The sequence below is a fragment of the Pecten maximus genome, chromosome 5, assembly GCF_902652985.1.
Source record: "Pecten maximus chromosome 5, xPecMax1.1, whole genome shotgun sequence".
Classification (NCBI taxonomy): domain Eukaryota; kingdom Metazoa; phylum Mollusca; class Bivalvia; order Pectinida; family Pectinidae; genus Pecten; species Pecten maximus.
The window spans coordinates 45,027,005-45,050,714 of NC_047019.1; the positions used below are offsets into that span (position 1 = coordinate 45,027,005).

Below are 23,710 nucleotides of genomic sequence, written 5' to 3' on the forward strand. Positions count from 1 at the left end.
GATAGGGTAACTGAAAACAAATCCGGAAAATATATAAAATAGATGTTTAAAACAAAAAAAAATAAACGGTACTACCCAAAGCATGAAAACTTTGTCTTATCAATTACGATAAATGTTCGTTTCAAACTTGGAATTTTCTAGCTAGTCTTGAGCCTTCCATCTAATGTGCTGTAACCTGAATGATCTGACGTTATCTAAAGTAGGCCTAGTTAACGGTTACCACGGAGCGGAGTTTACGTGTGAAAGGTGTGAACATTTATGGTTGCAAGATGAACGTGCCCACGAAATGTTATGAAGGACAGAGAGGACTTGGGAAATGAATGGTCACAGGGTTATCTTGACTGGAACACGACGTGTTTTTGAAGGATTTCACGATTGTTGTTTTTTATCTCCCCACTTAGGAGGTAAATTGTTGCCTTTGATTTGCCGATCACGTATTACACAATGACCATAGCCATCTAGATAAGCATGTCAATCTGTCAATGACATGCATATGATCAGCTGATAAAAGTAGGCCTAAACTGTCACATTACTAAAAGGTAGGAGGTTTCAGGCCGGTGCAGGCAGGGATAACTTTTGGTGTGATATTTCAAAATTTTACCCAAATGTCTGTTGAAAGTATCACGGAGTTTTAATCCCATACACTTCTTCAATGTAATTCACCATTATGACCATATAAACTGATCATGAATAACCATGGCCAGGTTGACTACAGGTTGTATTGGGCACAATCGGCACATTACTTACCAAACTGACAAAAGACAACACTTTTTTTGGATAAAAGTTCATGCACGCATAACAGATACCTGAAACTTGCAGGGGATGTTTGTAAACAACATCCAAACAGTGTGTCACAAAAAAATAATATGTCTGATAAAAGAATTTCTCTCTCCCGAGAATGACCTGTCCCACAACTACATATTCTTGACAGGAAAATATATATAGTTGAGGGACGGGTCATATGCGGGAGAGGGTTAATTTTTGATCAGACAACTATTTTTTTGTGATGTAGATCCACGCCTACCCCCTGTGCATTCAAATATATCCATAGCATTTCTGATCGAGATTAATTCCGTTAAGTAATTAAATACATTGTATTTGCATTGTGTTCAAATGCTGTTTATAAACATCCGCAGCAAGTTTCAGGTGCTGATTTTGGGGCACATGCATATATAAATAAAGAAAAAAACAACATATTTTTGGCCAGTTTGTCTTACAGGCTATAAATAGCTATTACAGCAATATATAGCTATAAAAGTGATACATTAACACGTACCCAACCTGACTACAATTATTACTAATAAAACACTCAATAACAGTTGATATCTACTGCAGTATAAGTACAAAAAGTTTATAAGTATTAAAAGTAGAGGCTAGTATTGGGTGGTAAACCAATTAACACAGCTTATTGATCCGTGTCACAGGGTATTTCCTCTTAAGGAACTCCTCTTTCAAACACATGAAAACATTTGTATATATATTCATCATTATTTCAGGGAAAATTTATACGTGCATCAAACTGATGGCCCATGTATTTGTAGTCCCTTGATAACTACCAAACTACTGTACTATCCCTTTTTTTTTTTTTTTCAGCTCAGTTGCCAGAATCCATTTGTGACATTGTCCCCAGGTTTTGATCTGAATAGCCATGTTTGTGTTGTCTATAAATAAACATGTACATGCAACCTCTGTCAATAATTTATCAAGCAAATCTTAACTTTTATGAATTGGTGTGTCATAATTGTAGGAAGAAGACACCAAACTACTGCTGGAAAACATGCATCCGATGTCAATGAGAAGGAAGAGTTACAAGGTTCTCCAGGTGGACCAATGTCTATATACAGGGAGAAAATTGAAAACAAAAAACTAAGATTTGACAAACATCAAGTCAGCATCGTACAAAACCTTGAGGACCTTCATACTACTCTAGAAAATTATGTACCTCAGTCTGAAGGATGGTTCACAAAGGTAGAGTGTACTTCGACAGAGTTGAAGCCGACCCCACTGAAAAGGAACAAACTTTTTTCAGGAGGATCATGTTGAATTATACAGAGGCACCATTTTATCCAAAAAAAAACCTCATTAATAAAATATCCCTGTTAGAGGGATTATAACAAAGTTACTACAGTAGTGCTCTACCACCCTAGGGAGTTATGTCTCTTGACTAATGGGTTATCACAGAGGTACAATACTGTACCACCCTAGGGAGTTATGTCTCTTGTCTAAGGGGTTACAGAGGTACAATACTGTACCACCCTAGGGAGTTATGTCTCTTGTCTAAGGGGTTACAGAGGTACAATAGTGTACCACCCTAGGGAGTTATGTCTCTTGTAAAAGGGGTTACAGAGGTACAATACTGTACCGCCCTAGGTAGTTATGTCTCTTGTAAAAGGGGTTACAGAGGTACAATACTGTACCACCCTAGGGAGTTATGTCTCTTGTCTAAGGGGTTACAGAGGTACAATACTGTACCACCCTAGGTAGTTATGTCTCTTGTAAAAGGGGTTACAGAGGTACAATACTGTACCACCCTAGGTAGTTATGTCTCTTGTATAAGGGGTTACAGAGGTACAATACTGTACCACCCTCGGGAGTTTTGTCTCTTGTCTAAGGGGTTACAGAGGTACAATACTGTACCACCCTAGGGAATTATGTCTCTTGTCTAAGGGGTTACAAGGATACAATACTGTACCACCCTAGGGAGTTATGTCTCTTGTCTGAAGGATAACAAAGGTACAGTACTATACCACACTAGAGAGTTATATCCCCTGTCTGAGAGATTACAATGGTACAGGACTGTACCACACTAGAGAGTTATGTCCCCTGTCTGAGAGATTACAATGGTACAGGACTGTACCACACTAGAGAGTTATGTCCCCTGTCTGAAGGATAACAAAGGTACAGTACTATACCACACTAGAGAGTTATGTCCCCTGTCTGAGGTATAAAAAGGTAGGGTACTGTAGCACCCTATAGGGAGACTTCTCCTGTGATCAATGATCCATTAGCGTGATATTAAATTTTGATATTGATTGTTTTTGAAGATTTTATATTAAACTATAATATGATCTCTTTTGCTGATTCTGTAAATTTACAGATATTTTTAAAGAAAGGAAAAGACAAATCAGATCATCCCAAAGGCTTATACCTTCATGGAAAAGTAGGTAAGGAGTTCATTTTACTACTGTGAAAACAGTTTATGTTTGTTTGGTTTTTGTTATTATTGACTTCTATATATACATCGTCATGGTCTGGTATATATAAAGGATCTGAATATTTTTCATTTCATTCCAGATTTAATGAAATGATTAGTAGACATTTTTGGTTTTGGGAATTTGGCGAACAAAAATTAAAAAATTGAGACAAGTTTCATAAAATCTCACAAATCTCAGGTTTTAAAGCAAAAATGTAGAGAACAAAATCAAATGGAGGCAGTCATTTTGTTGGTTTGTTTTCAATTCAGGATGCAACATCATTGTCCATTGTCACAATTGATCTCTGAATAGCATAGCCAATTTAAAACAATCCAGGGTATATTACACTATAGTGACATATTCAAAAATTATTTACATCAATTGGCAAATTCATTGGGTAACAGGTCGATTACCAGATATGTGATGAACAGAACATATTTCTTTTAAATGAAAAGTTAATCAATTGAAGTCTCTATACAGTAAATATGGTAGTTATGTCATGTTTGCATTGTTTCACAGGTACTGGTAAAACTATGCTGATGGATCTATTTCATGACCAAAGTCAAGTGAGGAAGAAAAAACGGGTCCATTTCCACAAGTTCATGTTAGATGTTCATAAACGTAAGACCATTGTCTAAAAGTAGATTTTCTGAAGTACCTAACTTCTAACATATCTTATATCAAGCTGTTGAAATTAGACCAATGCCAATTAAAAGTGTTTCAACTGAGAGGTATAACAATTCAAACAAAGGCCAAGCTAATAGAAAAAAATTATTTCATCTCAAGGATTTCTTGATTACCAAAGATTGGGTATCAGAAAATACTAAGGTTACAAGGGAAAGAGTGCCAGCTGATAGAATGTCACCCTTCTGTCATTGTGTCAGTCCCAGTGTCCATATAATATCTGACTTTTTGGATACTGTTAATAACAGAGTTATTGTAATGAAAATGTTTATTTGAGGCCATAACATTCCTTTTACAGATAAATGCTTGATTAGATCTGAGGCTATCCAGTTGATCTTGGGTCAAATGTGTTAATCTTTTTTTTTAAATATCATTTGAATGATTTTCAGTGCCAAGGTTAAAGATATTTGACACCTGTCATTTGCTAAAGCACTGTCAGTTTCATTCAAGAATATGACCATGCCAACTTTCATTACAATTTCTTCTAAGCAACCTTAGAGACCTAAGATAATTAGCTGTGTAGGAGTGTCTACTCCAATATTAAGGTAGTCTACTAATACATATCTTACTCTAACCTTACAGGAATCCATGCCATAAAACAGACAATACCTCGACAGTACAATGTACAGAAGATTGACCCCTTCGATCCTATTCCTCCAGTAGCCAAGGAAATTAGTGAAGAAACATGGCTCCTCTGCTTTGATGAGTTTCAGGTAAATTTACAAATTAACTGCTATAAGTTCTTTTATTTTACCTATGGTGAAAGTCTGTGGATCCTTCAGAAGACTTCAATCTTTCAAATCCAGAACACATAAGACCTTAATATATAATAGCTAAATTGTAAACTTTCTCTCAGTGCTTTGGAAAGTGGATTAGCTGTTGATGTTCTGATGTATTGTAACATCACCCTATGCAGTCACCAGTTATATATACCCAGGTATTGTATGGTAAATGATATTTTATGTAGAACCCTTCACCAAAAAAGATATCACATATGATATACTGTACGTGACACAGAATCTAATGAGTATGAAATATTTTTGAAAGTTTGCTGTCCAAATTGTTGTCACCCATCCCTCTTTATCATGGCATTATCAGTGTTTGTATTTGAATTGACACTATTTTGACTCTTGATTTATTGTTGTGATTCATATATTCAGGTAGCTTTCATGATACAATGAAATGTGTTCTGTGTCTATACATGCCAAATATGATTCTCAGCCAATTCTGCTTCAAGAACTAACAGCATTAAGTGGACATTTGTTCTGGGAGACTCTTAACCATGATGTTTTGTAGCCATCATTATAACCTATTGTACATGTATGTTGACATATATAATGCCAACCCATCTTTATATTTTTACTGCAGGTGACAGACATTGCTGATGCCATGATACTGAAGCGACTGTTTATTGAGCTTTTTAAGAATGGCATTGTTGTGGTGGCCACCTCCAACAGACCACCAGACGGTATGTCAACATCACCCTGTCATACATACGGTAATGTAGTCATAGATTAAAGGTAGTTTCAAGACGTCTTTAATTTTTAAAAAAAATCTTTGTTTGCTGATAGTTTATAAATCTAGAAATTCGAAAATAATGATGTTGAATTACAAATAACAATTTTGTATTATGAGAAATTTCTGGGATCTTATTGTATGAAGAAAAATCAACTAGATATTTTTTTTTTCTTTTCTGCAGACTTGTACAAAAACGGATTACAACGAGGAACATTTCTGCCATTCATTGGAATTTTAAAGGTAAACATATAGCAATTACATGTACAATAATAAGTCCCCTACCAGTGAAACCAGGGGAACTATAGATGGCCTTTCCATCTGTCCGTCCGTCCGTCTGTCTGTCCCTCAGAACAATCAGTTCTCCACACTTTTCTCAACCATGCTTTAAGTTACATGTATGTTGGTAAAAGTTGCTATGTCACTTCAGTATGAGTAACTACAGATCAAGTTCGAGTTTCAGAGTTTTTGGGTCAAGGTCACTGTTATCATTTAAAGTGGGGGCTGTTGAGGATATGTATTGCTTAAGCAATACAGAGCATGCTTGTTAGTGAATAGCTGTAATAATTTTGTTTCTAATAAGAGATTTTGCTGTATAAATCAAGTGCATATCAATAAACAGGATAGAAGTGATGGCCTGCTACAAAACAACACTATACATCAGTAGCACACAGATAAGTACTCAGTAATAAACATGGAGTTACACATTTTATAATAATTATTAACTGGAATTAATTTGTTAATGAATTGAGTTAAACATCTCATTCCAATCTATATTTATCCATACAGAGCCACTGTAAAACTCTGAATCTGGACTCGGGCATAGACTACAGAATGACTGTTGAGCCAGCTGAAGGCAAGATTTACTTTTTGTAAGTATAAAACATATCATGGGGGGGGAGACTGAAAAGTCTTGCATTGTGTCCTTCCATCATTCTACATGTTATCTTGTTCAGGCTCTGTCTCCTACAGTACTTCACACTGGCACTTCTTACCCTGAGTTTTCTCTTTCTGGCCCCGACACCATGTCACCACTGTTGGCACTACTATATGAAAACATGGAATTCTCTGACACAGTTTGGTGTCACTAAGATTTTGGTGCAACACTCCATTGAAAGCTTGCAACTATCGGCCAAGTGAAAATACCAAACTTTGATCAACAGACATGTTTAGGTTAATTGTATGTGTCACATATTTTAACGTTGATTCAGTTTTTTACATTAAAAAAAAGCCATGCACGAGACAGCTGATTGCAACTTTAGAACCTGAAAAGTGTACAAATTGTAAATAACATGCGTTATCAGTACTTGTGATGAATGCTAAATTATGGTAAATTAGGAAATCATCTGTGTATTGTCAAATGCAGGGTTAACTAAGTATTTTAATTATTTAATTGTGACTGAACACCTCTTAGTTATTGCCGATCAAGGTAATAGGTAAACAGGTCACGTGAGGTGTCGCTCACGATAAAGTTGAAAGGATCGGCCATCCGGTCATGCCGAGTGATGTGATAAGCATAAATGTCTAGTCTAAACAACCACAGGTGTCTTAATTAGCAATGGTTAATTTTGCAGGTATCATATAAATTTGGTAATACATGTAATTAGATAAGACTTGGCAATTTAAAAGCAGACATATAGTGTTCTGACCTAATTTTACCAACATGTATAGACCTATTTCTACAGTAGCCCTTTCATATTTTCAATATATGAAACGGACTCATTACAGTTAAATATTGATAGTTTCTGACTCAAATATAATATCTAACCATGCAGAGACTCAACATTTACGTTTCTATACATGTACAAGTCTTTTGTGTCACAAATGAAACGTGGGCTGTTTTGGGGCCTATAGCTACATAATGGCCAAGCAGCTTCACGATTATGTACAGTAGCGTAGTAGCGATCATAATTATCACGAAATGAAGAAAGTTTAATGATCAATCAACATCAAATAAGACAAAATATTATTTTACTCATTACTCAAATTAGTATAGCCATGTCTCAAACACTTTTAATTGATTCGAACCGACAGATGATACTGATAATGCCAAAACATTGATGTATTTAGATGCAGAAAAAATAATGCAAACATTAAATATTGAAAGTACATTGTATCTGCTAATAAAGCAGGTTTAAATAGAGTTATCCTGATGCAGTTCTCAATTGTATCTGAATTTTGTGAACAATTGTTGCAGGACTTCTGAGAGTAATGCTGAAGCACAACTTGACCACATATTTGAACATTTGAGTGCTGAAGAAGATGAAGGTAATTAATAGGATGTGCTGCGATGAATTTAATCAGGGTGAAACCATTATGTCTGATATTAGTTTTCTCTACAGCATTTCATTCATTGTTGGTAATACATGGCTTCTCCGTGTATTAATTACATGGGCTTAGTAATATACAGTTAACTTAAACAAATCTTGAGAAAATACAAATTGTTTTCATTATACTTACACTTTCATTGTAATGTTGGGATCACTCCTCCTTACTCATGTAATGATTTGTGTTGATTAATGTACATTGAGTATATTACATGAGTGGCTATATGTACATAGAGGATCTTACATGGGTGGCTATATGTACATAGAGTATATTACATGAGTGGCTATATGTACATAGAGGATCTTACATGGGTGGCTATATGTACATAGAGTATCTTACATGAGTGGCTATATGTACATAGAGTATATTACATGAGTGGCTATATGTACATAGAGGATCTTACATGGGTGGCTATATGTACATAGAGTATCTTACATGAGTGGCTATATGTACATAGAGGATCTTACATGAGTGGCTATATGTACATAGAGTATCTTACATGAGTGGCTATATGTACATAGAGTATCTTACATGAGTGGCTATATGTACATAGAGTATATTACATGGGTAGCTATATGTACATAGAGGATCTTACATGGGTGGCTATATGTACATAGAGTATCTTACATGAGTGGCTATATGTACATAGAGGATCTTACATGGGTGGCTATATGTACATAGAGTATCTTACATGAGTGGCTATATGTACATAGAGGATCTTACATGAGTGTCTATATGTACATAAAGGATCTTACATGGGTGGCTATATGTACATAGAGGATCTTACATGAGTGGCTATATGTACATAGAGGATCTTACATGAGTGGCTATATGTACATAAAGGATCTTACATGGGTGGCTATATGTACATAGAGGATCTTACATGGGTGGCTATATGTACATAGAGGATCTTACATGGGTGGCTATATGTACATAGAGTATCTTACATGAGTGGCTATATGTACATAGAGGATCTTACATGGGTGGCTATATGTACATAGAGTATCTTACATGAGTGGCTATATGTACATAGAGGATCTTACATGGGTGGCTATATGTACATAAAGGATCTTACATGGGTGGCTATATGTACATAGAGGATCTTACATGGGTGGCTATATGTACATAGAGGATCTTACATGAGTGGCTATATGTACATATAGTATCTTACATGAGTGGCTATATGTACATAGAGGATCTTACATGGGTGGCTATATGTACATAGATGATCTTACATGAGTGGCTATATGTACATAGAGGATCTTACATGGGTGGCTATATGTACACAGAGGATCTTACATGAGTGGCTATATGTACATAAAGTATCTTACATGAGTGGCTATATGTACATAGAGTATCCTACATGAGTGGTTATATGTACACAGAGGATCTTACATGGGTGGCTATATGTACATAGAGTATATTACATGGGTGGCTATATGTACATAGAGTATCCTACATGAGTGGTTATATGTACACAGAGGATCTTACCTGAGTGGCTATATGTACATAGAGTATCTTACATGGGTGGCTATATGTACATAGAGTATCTTACATGGGTGGCTATATGTACATAGAGGATCTTACATGGGTGGCTATATGTACATAGAGTATCTTACATGGGTGGCGATATGTACATAGAGGATCTTACATGGGTGGTTATATGTACAGAGAGGATCTTACATGGGTGGCTATATGTACATAGAGGATCTTACATGGATGGCTATATGTACATAAAGTATATTACATGAGTGGCTATATGTACATAGAGTATTTTACATGAGTGGCTATATGTACATAGAGTATCTTACATGAGTGGTTATATGTACATAGAGTATCTTACATGAGTGGCTATATGTACATAGAGGATCTTACATGGGTGGCTATATGTACATAGAGTATCTTACATGAGTGGCTATATGTACATAGAGGATCTTACATGAGTGGCTATATGTACATAGAGGATCTTACATGGGTGGCTATATGTACATAGAGGATCTTACATGGGTGGCTATATGTACATAGAGTATCTTACATGGGTGGCTATATGTACATAGAGGATCTTACATGAGTGGCTATATGTACATAGAGTATATTACATGGGTGGCTATATGTACATAGAGTATCTTACATGAGTGGCTATATGTACATAAAGTATCTTACATGGGTGGCTATATGTACATAGAGGATCTTACATGGGTGGCTATATGTACATAGAGTATATTACATGAGTGGCTATATGTACATAGAGGATCTTACATGGGTGGCTATATGTACATAGAGGATCTTACATGAGTGGCTATATGTACATAGAGGATCTTACATGGGTGGCTATATGTACATAAAGGATCTTACATGAGTGGCTTTATGTACATAGAGTATCTTACATGGGTGGCTATATGTACATAGAGGATCTTACATGAGTGGCTATATGTACATAGAGGATCTTACATGAGTGGCTATATGTACATAGAGGATCTTACATGGGTGGCTATATGTACATAGAGGATCTTACATGAGTGGCTATATGTACATAGAGGATCTTACATGAGTGGCTATATGTACATAAAGGATCTTACATGGGTGGCTATATGTACATAGAGGATCTTACATGAGTGGCTATATGTACATAGAGGATCTTACATGAGTGGCTATATGTACATAAAGGATCTTACATGGGTGGCTATATGTACATAGAGGATCTTACATGGGTGGCTATATGTACATAGAGGATCTTACATGGGTGGCTATATGTACATAGAGTATCTTACATGAGTGGCTATATGTACATAGAGGATCTTACATGGGTGGCTATATGTACATAGAGTATCTTACATGAGTGGCTATATGTACATAGAGGATCTTACATGGGTGGCTATATGTACATAAAGGATCTTACATGGGTGGCTATATGTACATAGAGGATCTTACATGGGTGGCTATATGTACATAGAGGATCTTACATGAGTGGCTATATGTACATAGAGTATCTTACATGAGTGGCTATATGTACATAGAGGATCTTACATGGGTGGCTATATGTACATAGATGATCTTACATGAGTGGCTATATGTACATAGAGGATCTTACATGGGTGGCTATATGTACACAGAGGATCTTACATGGGTGGCTATATGTACATAAAGTATCTTACATGAGTGGCTATATGTACATAGAGTATCCTACATGAGTGGTTATATGTACACAGAGGATCTTACATGGGTGGCTATATGTACATAGAGTATATTACATGGGTGGCTATATGTACATAGAGTATCCTACATGAGTGGTTATATGTACACAGAGGATCTTACCTGAGTGGCTATATGTACATAGAGTATCTTACATGGGTGGCTATATGTACATAGAGTATCTTACATGGGTGGCTATATGTACATAGAGGATCTTACATGGGTGGCTATATGTACATAGAGTATCTTACATGGGTGGCGATATGTACATAGAGGATCTTACATGGGTGGTTATATGTACAGAGAGGATCTTACATGGGTGGCTATATGTACATAGAGGATCTTACATGGATGGCTATATGTACATAAAGTATATTACATGAGTGGCTATATGTACATAGAGTATTTTACATGAGTGGCTATATGTACATAGAGTATCTTACATGAGTGGTTATATGTACATAGAGTATCTTACATGAGTGGCTATATGTACATAGAGGATCTTACATGGGTGGCTATATGTACATAGAGTATCTTACATGAGTGGCTATATGTACATAGAGGATCTTACATGAGTGGCTATATGTACATAGAGGATCTTACATGGGTGGCTATATGTACATAGAGTATCTTACATGGGTGGCTATATGTACATAGAGGATCTTACATGAGTGGCTTTATGTACATAGAGGATCTTACATGAGTGGCTATATGTACATAGAGTATATTACATGGGTGGCTATATGTACATAGAGTATCTTACATGAGTGGCTATATGTACATAAAGTATCTTACATGGGTGGCTATATGTACATAGAGGATCTTACATGGGTGGCTATATGTACATAGAGTATCTTACATGAGTGGCTATATGTACATAGAGGATCTTACATGGGTGGCTATATGTACATAGAGGATCTTACATGAGTGGCTATATGTACATAGAGGATCTTACATGGGTGGCTATATGTACATAAAGGATCTTACATGAGTGGCTTTATGTACATAGAGTATCTTACATGGGTGGCTATATGTACATAGAGGATCTTACATGAGTGGCTATATGTACATAGAGGATCTTACATGAGTGGCTATATGTACATAGAGGATCTTACATGGGTGGCTATATGTACATAGAGGATCTTACATGAGTGGCTATATGTACATAGAGGATCTTACATGAGTGGCTATATGTACATAAAGGATCTTACATGGGTGGCTATATGTACATAGAGGATCTTACATGAGTGGCTATATGTACATAGAGGATCTTACATGAGTGGCTATATGTACATAAAGGATCTTACATGGGTGGCTATATGTACATAGAGGATCTTACATGGGTGGCTATATGTACATAGAGGATCTTACATGGGTGGCTATATGTACATAGAGTATCTTACATGAGTGGCTATATGTACATAGAGGATCTTACATGGGTGGCTATATGTACATAGAGTATCTTACATGAGTGGCTATATGTACATAGAGGATCTTACATGGGTGGCTATATGTACATAAAGGATCTTACATGGGTGGCTATATGTACATAGAGGATCTTACATGGGTGGCTATATGTACATAGAGGATCTTACATGAGTGGCTATATGTACATAAAGTATCTTACATGAGTGGCTATATGTACACAGAGGATCTTACATGGGTGGCTATATGTACATAGATGATCTTACATGAGTGGCTATATGTACATAGAGGATCTTACATGGGTGGCTATATGTACACAGAGGATCTTACATGGGTGGCTATATGTACATAAAGTATCTTACATGAGTGGCTATATGTACATAGAGTATCCTACATGAGTGGTTATATGTACACAGAGGATCTTACATGGGTGGCTATATGTACATAGAGTATATTACATGGGTGGCTATATGTACATAGAGTATCCTACATGAGTGGTTATATGTACACAGAGGATCTTACCTGAGTGGCTATATGTACATAGAGTATCTTACATGGGTGGCTATATGTACATAGAGTATCTTACATGGGTGGCTATATGTACATAGAGGATCTTACATGGGTGGCTATATGTACATAGAGTATCTTACATGGGTGGCGATATGTACATAGAGGATCTTACATGGGTGGTTATATGTACAGAGAGGATCTTACATGGGTGGCTATATGTACATAGAGGATCTTACATGGATGGCTATATGTACATAAAGTATATTACATGAGTGGCTATATGTACATAGAGTATTTTACATGAGTGGCTATATGTACATAGAGTATCTTACATGAGTGGTTATATGTACATAGAGTATCTTACATGAGTGGCTATATGTACATAGAGGATCTTACATGGGTGGCTATATGTACATAGAGTATCTTACATGAGTGGCTATATGTACATAGAGGATCTTACATGAGTGGCTATATGTACATAGAGGATCTTACATGGGTGGCTATATGTACATAGAGTATCTTACATGGGTGGCTATATGTACATAGAGGATCTTACATGAGTGGCTATATGTACATAGAGGATCTTACATGAGTGGCTATATGTACATAGAGTATATTACATGGGTGGCTATATGTACATAGAGTATCTTACATGAGTGGCTATATGTACATAAAGTATCTTACATGGGTGGCTATATGTACATAGAGGATCTTACATGGGTGGCTATATGTACATAGAGTATATTACATGAGTGGCTATATGTACATAGAGGATCTTACATGGGTGGCTATATGTACATAGAGGATCTTACATGAGTGGCTATATGTACATAGAGGATCTTACATGGGTGTCTATATGTACATAAAGGATCTTACATGAGTGGCTTTATGTACATAGAGTATCTTACATGGGTGGCTATATGTACATACAGGATCTTACATGAGTGGCTATATGTACATAGAGGATCTTACATGAGTGGCTATATGTACATAGAGGATCTTACATGGGTGGCTATATGTACATAGAGGATCTTACATGAGTGGCTATATGTACATAGAGTATCTTACATGAGTGGTTATATGTACATAGAGGATCTTACATGGGTGGCTATATGTACATAGAGGATCTTACATGGGTGGCTATATGTACACAGAGGATCTTACATGGGTGGCTATATGTACATAGAAGATCTTACATGGGTGGCTATATGTACATAGAGGATCTTACATGGGTGTCTATATGTACATAGAGGATCTTACATGGGTGGCTATATGTACATAGAGGATCTTACATGGGTGGCTATATGTACATAGAGTATCTTACATGGGTGGCGATATGTACATAGAGGATCTTACATGGGTGGCTATATGTACATAAAGGATCTTACATGAGTGGTTATATGTACATAGAGGATCTTACATGGGTGGCTATATGTACATAGAGTATCTTACATGAGTGGTTATATGTACATAGAGGATCTTACATGAGTGGCTATATGTACATAGAGGATCTTACATGAGTGGCTATATGTACACAGAGGATCTTACATGGGTGGCTATATGTACATAGAAGATCTTACATGGGTGGCTATATGTACATAGAGGATCTTACATGGGTGGCTATATGTACATAGAGGATCTTACATGGGTGGCTATATGTACATAGAGGATCTTACATGGGTGGCTATATGTACATAGAGTATCTTACATGGGTGGCTATATGTACATAGAGGATCTTACATGGGTGGCTATATGTACATAGAGGATCTTACATGAGTGGCTATATGTACATAGAGTATCTTACATGGGTGGCTATATGTACATAGAGGATCTTACATGGGTGGCTATATGTACATAGAGTATCTTACATGGGTGGCTATATGTACATAGAGGATCTTACATGGGTGGCTATATGTACATAGAGTATCTTACATGGATGGCTATATGTACATAGAGGATCTTACATGGATGGCTATATGTACATAGAGGATCTTACATGGGTGGCTATATGTACATAGAGTATCTTACATGGATGGCTATATGTACATAGAGGATCTTACATGGGTGGCTATATGTACATAGAGGATCTTACATGGGTGGCTATATGTACATAGAGTATCTTACATGGATGGCTATATGTACATAGAGGATCTTACATGGGTGGCTATATGTACATAGAGGATCTTACATGGATGGCTATATGTACATAGAGGATTTTACACGGGTGGCTATATGTACATAGAGGATCTTACATGGGTGGCTATATGTACATAGAGTATATTACATGGGTGGCTATATGTACACAGAGGATCTTACATGAGTGGCTATATGTACATAGAGGATCTTACATGAGTGGCTATATGTACATAGAGGATCTTACATGGATGGCTATATGTACATAGAGGATCTTACATGGGTGGCTATATGTACATAGAAGATCTTACATGGGTGGCTATATGTACATAGAGTATCTTACATGAGTGGCTATACATGTATGTACATAAAGGATCTTACATGGGTGGCTATATGTACATAGAGGATCTTACATGAGTGGCTATATGTACACAGAAGATCTTACATGGGTGGCTATATGTACATAGAGTATCTTACATGGGTGGCTATATGTACATAGAGTATCTTACATGAGTGGCTATATGTACATAGAGTATCTTACATGGGTGGCTATATGTTCATAGAGGATCTTACATGAGTGGCTATATGTACATAGAGTATCTTACATGGGTGGCTATATGTACATAGAGGATCTTACATGGGTGGCTATATGTACATAGAGTATCTTACATGAGTGGCTATATGTACATAGAGTATCTTACATGGGTGTCTATATGTACATAGAGGATCTTACATGGGTGGCTATATGTACATAGAGTATCTTACATGGGTGGCTATATGTACATAGAGTATCTTACATGGGTGGCTATATGTTCATAGAGGATCTTACATGGGTGGCTATATGTACATAGAGTATCTTACATGGGTGGCTATATGTACATAGAGGATCTTACATGGGTGGCTATATGTACATAGAGTATCTTACATGGGTGGCTATATGTACATAGAGGATCTTACATGGGTGTCTATATGTACATAAAGGATCTTACATGGGTGGCTATATGTACATAGAGTATATTACATGAGTGGCTATATGTACATAGAGTATCCTACATGAGTGGCTATATGTACATAGAGTATCTTACATGGGTGGCTATATGTACATAGAGGATCTTACATGGGTGGCTATATGTACATAGAGTATCTTACATGAGTGGCTATATGTACATAGAGTATATTACATGGGTGGCTATATGTACATAGAGTATCTTACATAGGTGGCTATATGTACATAGAGTATCTTACATGGGTGGCTATATGTACATAAAGGATCTTACATGAGTGGCTATATGTACATAGAGTATCTTACATGGGTGGCTATATGTACATAAAGGATCTTACATGGGTGGCTATATGTACATAGAGGATCTTACATGGGTGGCTATATGTACATAGAGTATCTTACATGAGTGGCTATATGTACATAGAGTATCTTACATGAGTGGCTATATGTACATAGAGTATCTTACATGAGTGGCTATATGTACATAGAGTATCTTACATGGGTGGCTATATGTACATAAAGGATCTTACATGGGTGGCTATATGTACATAGAGGATCTTACATGGGTGGCTATATGTACATAGAGTATCCTACATGAGTGGCTATATGTACATAGAGTATATTACATGGGTGGCTATATGTACATATAGTATATTACATGGGTGGCTATATGTACATAGAGTATCTTACATGCGTGGCTATATGTACATAGAGGATCTTACATGGATGGCTATATGTACATAGAGGATTTTACACGGGTGGCTATATGTACATAGAGTATATTACATGGGTGGCTAGTACATAGAGGATCTTACATGGGTGGCTATATGTACATATAGGATCTTACATGGGTGGCTATATGTACATAGAGTATCTTACATGAGTGGCTATATGTACATAGAGGATCTTACATGGGTGGCTATATGTACATAGAGTATCTTACATGGGTGGCTATATGTACATAGAGTATCTTACATGGGTGGCTATATGTACATAGAGGATCTTACATGAGTGGCTATATGTACATAAAGGATCTTACATGGGTGGCTATATGTACATAGAGTATCTTACATGGGTGGCTATATGTACATAGAGGATCTTACATGAGTGGCTATATGTACATAAAGGATCTTACATGGGTGGCTATATGTACATAGTGGATCTTACATGGGTGGCTATATGTACATAGAGGATCTTACATGAGTGGCTTTATGTACACAGAGGATCTTACATGGGTGGCTATATGTACATAGAGGATCTTACATGAGTGGCTATATGTACATAGAGTATCTTACATGAGTGGCTATACATGTATGTACATAAAGGATCTTACATGAGTGGCTATATGTACATAGAAGATCTTACATGGGTGGCTATATGTACATAGAGTATCTTACATGGGTGGCTATATGTTCATAGAGGATCTTACATGAGTGGCTATATGTACATAGAGTATCTTACATGGGTGGCTATATGTACATAGAGGATCTTACATGGGTGGCTATATGTACATAGAGGATCTTACATGGGTGGCTATATGTACATAGAGTATCTTACATGGGTGGCTATATGTACATAGAGGATCTTACATGGGTGGCTATATGTACATAGAGGATCTTACATGGGTGGCTATATGTACATAGAGGATCTTACATGGGTGGCTATATGTACATAGAGGATCTTACATGGGTGGCTATATGTACATAGAGTATCTTACATGGGTGGCTATATGTACATAGAGTATATTACATGGGTGGCTATAGGTACATAGAGTATATTACATGGGTGGCTATATGTACATAAAGTATATTACATGAGTGGCTATATGTACATAGAGTATCTTACATGGGTGGCTATATGTACACAGAGGATCTTACATGGGTGTCTATATGTACATAAAGGATCTTACATGGGTGGCTATATGTACATAAAGGATCTTACATGGGTGTCTATATGTACATAAAGGATCTTACATGAGTGGCTATATGTACATAGAGTATCTTACATGGATGGCTATATGTACATAGAGGATCTTACATGGGTGGCTATATGTACATAGAGGATCTTACATGGGTGGCTATATGTACATAGAGGATCTTACATGGGTGGCTATATGTACATAGAGGATCTTACATGGGTGTCTATATGTACATAAAGGATCTTACATGGGTGGCTATATGTACATAGAGTATCTTACATGAGTGGCTATATGTACATAGAGGATCTTACATGAGTGGCTATATGTACATAGAGTATCTTACATGGGTGGCTATATGTACATAGAGGATCTTACATGGGTGGCGATACAATGTGGAATTTATTAAAGGAGTGATAATTAAATATGCCACAAGCCTTTAGACAATTGGCATATTGAATTATTTAACAAGGTTGATAAATCCTATATGACATAATCAGGAGTGTAAGATTCTGTTGATCACATAGTTCATATTAATGAGTATAAAAGTGAAAACTCACTAGTTCATATTAATGAGTATAAAAGTGAAAACTCACTAGTTCATATTAATGAGTATAAAAGTGAAAACTCGCAAATTAATTTGTGTATAAGATGGTAAAATTTTGCCTCTATTGCAATTGTGACACCATTGAATTATTGATGAGGTAACAATATAGTGTTATTACCTGTATACATGTGTCTTACGATATTTATGACATGTCCATATAACATGGTAGAAAGATCAATTATGTGATGAGAATTTAGATTATATCAAAACTATAAATATAAATGTATAAATACGAAGTATGTGAGTAAAGTTATTAAGCCACAGTAGACAGGCCATGTAATAGTTTACTGGATAGTAATATCCATTTGATCTATTTAGAACTCTTCAGACAGATCAGTCCTCATCTAATGTGCTGCGTTAAAACATGAGAATATAGTAAAACATGGTGCTACAAATCATTACTCCTAGCTGCAGCAAATAACTTCTCATTGAATTAGTATTTTTTCATGTATGTTCACTACTGGGCTTATTCCAGATACATGTCCAAGGGAGATAACTGTATTGGGGAGGAAAGTTTTGTTGCCTAAGACGTGTGGAGGTGTTCTAGACACCGATTTTCACAGTATGTGTAAACAGGTAAGATTCTTTCTCTGATTGTCACACCAGTTTTACCTGGTTTCTTGTCTTACATATTGTATTGGACAGCAACATAAACATGACATACAGAGTAGAGCTTGAAGTGAAATTGTCTTTGATATAATTTTACTACTTTTTTTAGCAGAATCTAATAAAACATTACTTGTACCTAAAAACTATGTTGCAGCCTCTTGGTGCAATAGACTACCTGGAAATAAGTCATACATTTGACACTGTCATCCTAAGGAACATACCTAAGATGTCGCTCAGTCGCAAGTCAGAGGCTCGGAGATTTATCACTCTCATTGACACCCTCTACGATCGCAAGGTATGATATGTCTACAGTTTTCATGATAATCATGGAATTTAATCATTTCTCAATTAAGCAAGGATCTTAACGATATGGGATAACTATTATAAAATGAAAATCTTAATTTGTATGCATCAGGTTGAAATGAGTGTAATGAAAGTTATTTAGGTGTATACTGCAATGTCACAACTACTGCTAACATATAAATTCAACAACATAACTTTATGATAAGGTTACTGAACATGTAATGCTGACTAAATGACAAGTCACTGGCAAGTACTCTTAACTGCTCTCTAATGCTGACTGAATTAGTTATTTGAAGTATCTTCCTGGAAAATACTTGTACTCTGTTTCCTGTGACAATTTAAAGAATTAGTCTATAGTGATGTATTTTAAGAGATAAAGTGACTTAAATATTTTGCTGTTTTATGGACTTGTTGCTGTGATATTTCTTTTACTGTTTTACTCTTCAATAGGTACGTGTGGTGTGTTCTGCTGAAGAAGAACCAGTGGGACTGTTTGCTAGTGGCAGTATCAGTAAGCGAGATGAGGAGATTAACAGTATGTTAATGGATGATCTGGGTATATTACAGGTTAGTGTCTGTTGTTAAACTGCTTTTGTTGGGGCATATAAACAGCTAGCAGTCAGACTAAGCTTCTAATAGTCTCTGAAATACAGAAATACACTATTTTTCTTTTCTTTTTTTTCATATGTTTATCAAAATTTGATGATCATGAAATGATCAGGTGTGGAAAAAATCATAATTGATTTAAGAATGTATTTGAAAATTATCAAGAAAACATTTTATGATACCCACCACTTAGTGAAGGTGGACATATATCTGTAATCTGTGAGCATGTCTGATAGTGCGCCTGTGCATCCATCAATAATAAGCTGCATACGATATCTCATATTCACTCTATGACATGACATCATCAAGATCTACACGTAATTAGGCTTTGGTGGTCATCAGTCACCATTAAAGGTCAAAGATCACATTTGACCACTTTTTAAATAAAAAAGCTTGTATACAAGATTTCTCTTTAAGTTCTAAAGTACAGATTTAGTTTTACACTATAACATGACACCATCAAGTTTACACCTGATTAGATTTTAGTTGTCTTCGGTCAAGGTTAAAGTTTAAAGATCACATTTCTTAAATAAAAAGGTTGGGTAAAAGATATGAACCCATGGACAGATTTTGGTGGTTAATGGTCAGGTTGATATGTCAAAGGCTGCACTTTGCCTACTTCAAAATAAAAAGCTGGTGTACCAGACCTTACCTAATGAACCCCTGGACTGTAGGTGGGCTCCAACTCACTTTGCTTTAATTGTAAAACCTTTCATTTAGTGTGGGATTTATGCTGTTCTTAGAAAAGTGTTTTCCTTCAGGTTTTCTCAATTGATGTATCTAATTTGTACCATCAAAAGGAGGCTGGCTATGACCACAAAAATAGAGTTGGAATTGTTTAACTACTTACTTGTGCAGTGTGTTAGTGCCTATGATTATCAGATTATAAATGTTGATGTTTTGTTACAGAGGTCTGGAGTGGGCGATGCCAAGGCCAGTATATTCACAGGAGAGGAAGAACTTTTTGCATTTGATAGAACTGTGTCACGTTTGACCGAAATGCAAACTTTAGAATATTGGAATGAACGAAAACCGAACCGGTCGTATCACCCAAGTAAATCACAGAAGGAAGCTATTAATTATGTATGACACAGGCTGAATGTGTAGGCCGTGTCAATAGTTGTATCAGTTCAATGTCACTTATTATAATAGTTTTATCATACAATATAGATGTACCAGTGCATTGGTGATCTTTTAGCTAGTCATCTGAAGACAAGGGGTCAGGGGGTTGCTGGTGATTTGGGAGAAGCAGGGACTAATATATAGTCATAAATTAATGGTGTCAGTTTTCGAGCAAGTTTTTAAGAAGTTATCCCCATCACCAAGGTCAAGAATCTGTTGAATTACTGAAGGCATTAATATAAATTTACCATATTTATGGTGCCCCAAAAGAGGTTAATTTGACTTTACTCTTGTTTTAATTATTAAGAAGATTTAAGTATTTGAGCAATTTTTTTCATGCACTAATGAATGACCACCGTCCAGAGACTGGTTAAAGAATTACCAACTTAAAGGTAATATTAATATATCTTTATCAATATGATGAACCCTATATTAATGTTTATGGGCTGAAATAGGAGTGTTCATTGTGTTGTTCCATGTTATCTCAAGCTACGAGTTCAGATTTGGACCTCATGTTTCTGATCCTTCAGATGACATATGTTCTTACAAGGACGTGTAACCTTCAATAAACTTAACTTACTTCTGGGTTTCCCCAAAGCATTGCTGTCAAGTCCTAGAAGGATGTAACAGATATGTGAGGCAGTTTTATGTATTTTTTTCAGACTGGTGATTATTTCTCTGTAGTAACTCCCACGTGATATTTTTCATTACTTCTTCCTGTAATATGTTTTCTGTATGACAAGGAAAGGGATAGTAACAGTTCTACGATAGTCACATGTTGTCTTCTACAGACATTTATGTTATCATGTAGCAAGGATGAAAGATCCTGTGGTGTTACTCATTTTATATTTGATTTGGTTTACAATTCATTAAACATAGATATTTAGCAATTACAAAAATTATATACATTGATTTGGTGTATAATAAGTAAATTTTATTTGATCGGTCACACTTTACAATACTTTTGCATTAGGTGTCTTGCAGTCATTATTTGATTTGTATGTTTTGTTAGAAGATAAATAAAGAGAAAACATCCGATCTATGCAATGTGTTACAAGTACACGATTATCTATTCTTATATCACTCACTCCAATAACAGTCTACTTACTGGATATACAAGCCAGTAGTCTGTATTTAGAAACTGTAAGCTTCTTCCCTAATGTTCCAAATAAGCTGAACTATATTAAAAAGATACATTATTATTTAAATGTATGAAGTCGTATGTGATAGTGTAAATAAAAATGTTACATATTATGTTATGAAAATGGTTGAAAATTTTAATCCAATTATTTTTTACATTTCATGGTACATGTATTTTGGTCATAGATAAAACTGGTTTTTACATACCGTCATTGTTGTTTTACTGTCTAATTGATGTCATAAAAAGCCAACCTGAGGCTCAGATTTGTTAAGACGACGAGCCATACCATCTTTGTTGTTTTACTGTTTAAGTGGTTTGATGCCACAACGAGCCAACCTGAGGCTCAGATTTGATGCCACAACGAGCCAACCTGAGGCTCAGATTTGATGTCAAGACAAGCCAACCAGAGGCTCAGATTTGATGTCATGATAAGTGAACCTAAGGCTCAGATTTGATGTCAATCTATCGGCAGAATATCAACTGGATCCGAAAAAACCGAGGCCATAACCTTCCCAGCTGATGGAACAGCCTTTTTTGGTGGGAAGAGCCAGGGTGCTTCCATTGCTTCGATTGCTGTTTGGCCTCTGGGGTAAAGTGATGGACCCATGTTTCATCATGGTGACAAATCTCTGAAGAAAGTTGGCAGAATCTTCCTCAAAAAGGTTAAGATTAGCACCTGGTGTGCTTCTTTTCAACTGGTACCCATCGGGTCGAAAGCTTTCTCAATGCAAGATCCTCCATCAGAATGGAATGTACTCTTTCCTGTGAAATGGCAACTCTACTGGTTATACAAATGTATATCTTTATGTGACTCGTCTGTCAGTCATAACAATATCATGAACTTTATTATCATTTCTGGGATTGCAACATTTACAGGCCTTCCAGGAAGGGGTCGTCATCATCAAGGCTCTGTTGGTCGGGCTTAAATTCCGCCACTCGCCTTTTCACTGTAGCATATGAAGGGGCATCTTTCCCTAGTGTTGCTACTATATCATTCTTTTCATGTAAATATTGGATCACTGCTCTTTCACCGATTTTGTCCATTTTGCAAAAGCAGCTTGTCTTGTTTACTTAGAGAGCTACCTCATCGATATAAACTAATATATATGAGCAAATGAGACCATTCCTAGGGTACACGGCCCTATATAGTCGGAGAATAGTAGGACTTTAAAAAGAACATACTCGAGTACCTCCTTCAATACAAGGCTCACAACATATCAATCGGCTCCCGTATTGTATTTTCTGGTACTGTTTATATATCGTGATTATATTTGTATTCTCTTTTGTCTTGATAAAGGAGCGGATTGCCTAGAAAATTTGATATTTGTTATGTCCACACTGTTAGAATTACTTCTCTGCCCTATAGCTACACACACACACACTGTACGCGAATGTATAGAAACCTGCTGAAGAAGTCTTGTAA

The 23,710-nt window shown here is 36.2% G+C and overlaps 1 protein-coding gene across 2 annotated transcripts; it reads left to right on the forward strand.

Moving 5' to 3' along the window:
* The first annotated feature begins 243 nt into the window (after positions 1-243).
* LOC117328153 (AFG1-like ATPase) lies at positions 244-22,493 on the forward strand. Of its 2 annotated transcripts, XM_033885548.1 has the most exons (13): positions 244-404; positions 1,748-1,968; positions 3,098-3,164; positions 3,714-3,815; positions 4,461-4,591; positions 5,247-5,346; positions 5,578-5,636; positions 6,183-6,265; positions 7,591-7,661; positions 18,982-19,082; positions 19,270-19,410; positions 19,869-19,985; positions 20,934-22,493. In XM_033885548.1, the coding sequence occupies exons 1-13, from the start codon at positions 317-319 to the stop codon at positions 21,111-21,113; spliced, it is 1,461 nt and encodes a 486-aa protein (XP_033741439.1). In that variant the 5' UTR covers positions 244-316; the 3' UTR covers positions 21,114-22,493. The 2 variants fall into 2 exon arrangements, with proteins under 2 accessions (XP_033741439.1, XP_033741440.1); XM_033885549.1 differs by lacking the exon at positions 244-404 and having other exon boundaries at positions 1,750-1,968; positions 3,098-3,160.
* Positions 22,494-23,710: the final 1,217 nt, after the last annotated feature.

Coding starts and splice junctions, on each gene's coding strand:
- LOC117328153 (XM_033885548.1), top strand. CDS start 317: ATGAATGGTCACAGGGTTATCTTGACTGGAACACGACGTGTTTTTGAA. Junction 5,347..5,577: donor CTCCAACAGACCACCAGACG/GTATGTCAACAT, acceptor TCTTTTCTGCAG/ACTTGTACAAAAACGGATTA. Junction 7,662..18,981: donor GAGTGCTGAAGAAGATGAAG/GTAATTAATAGG, acceptor GGCTTATTCCAG/ATACATGTCCAAGGGAGATA.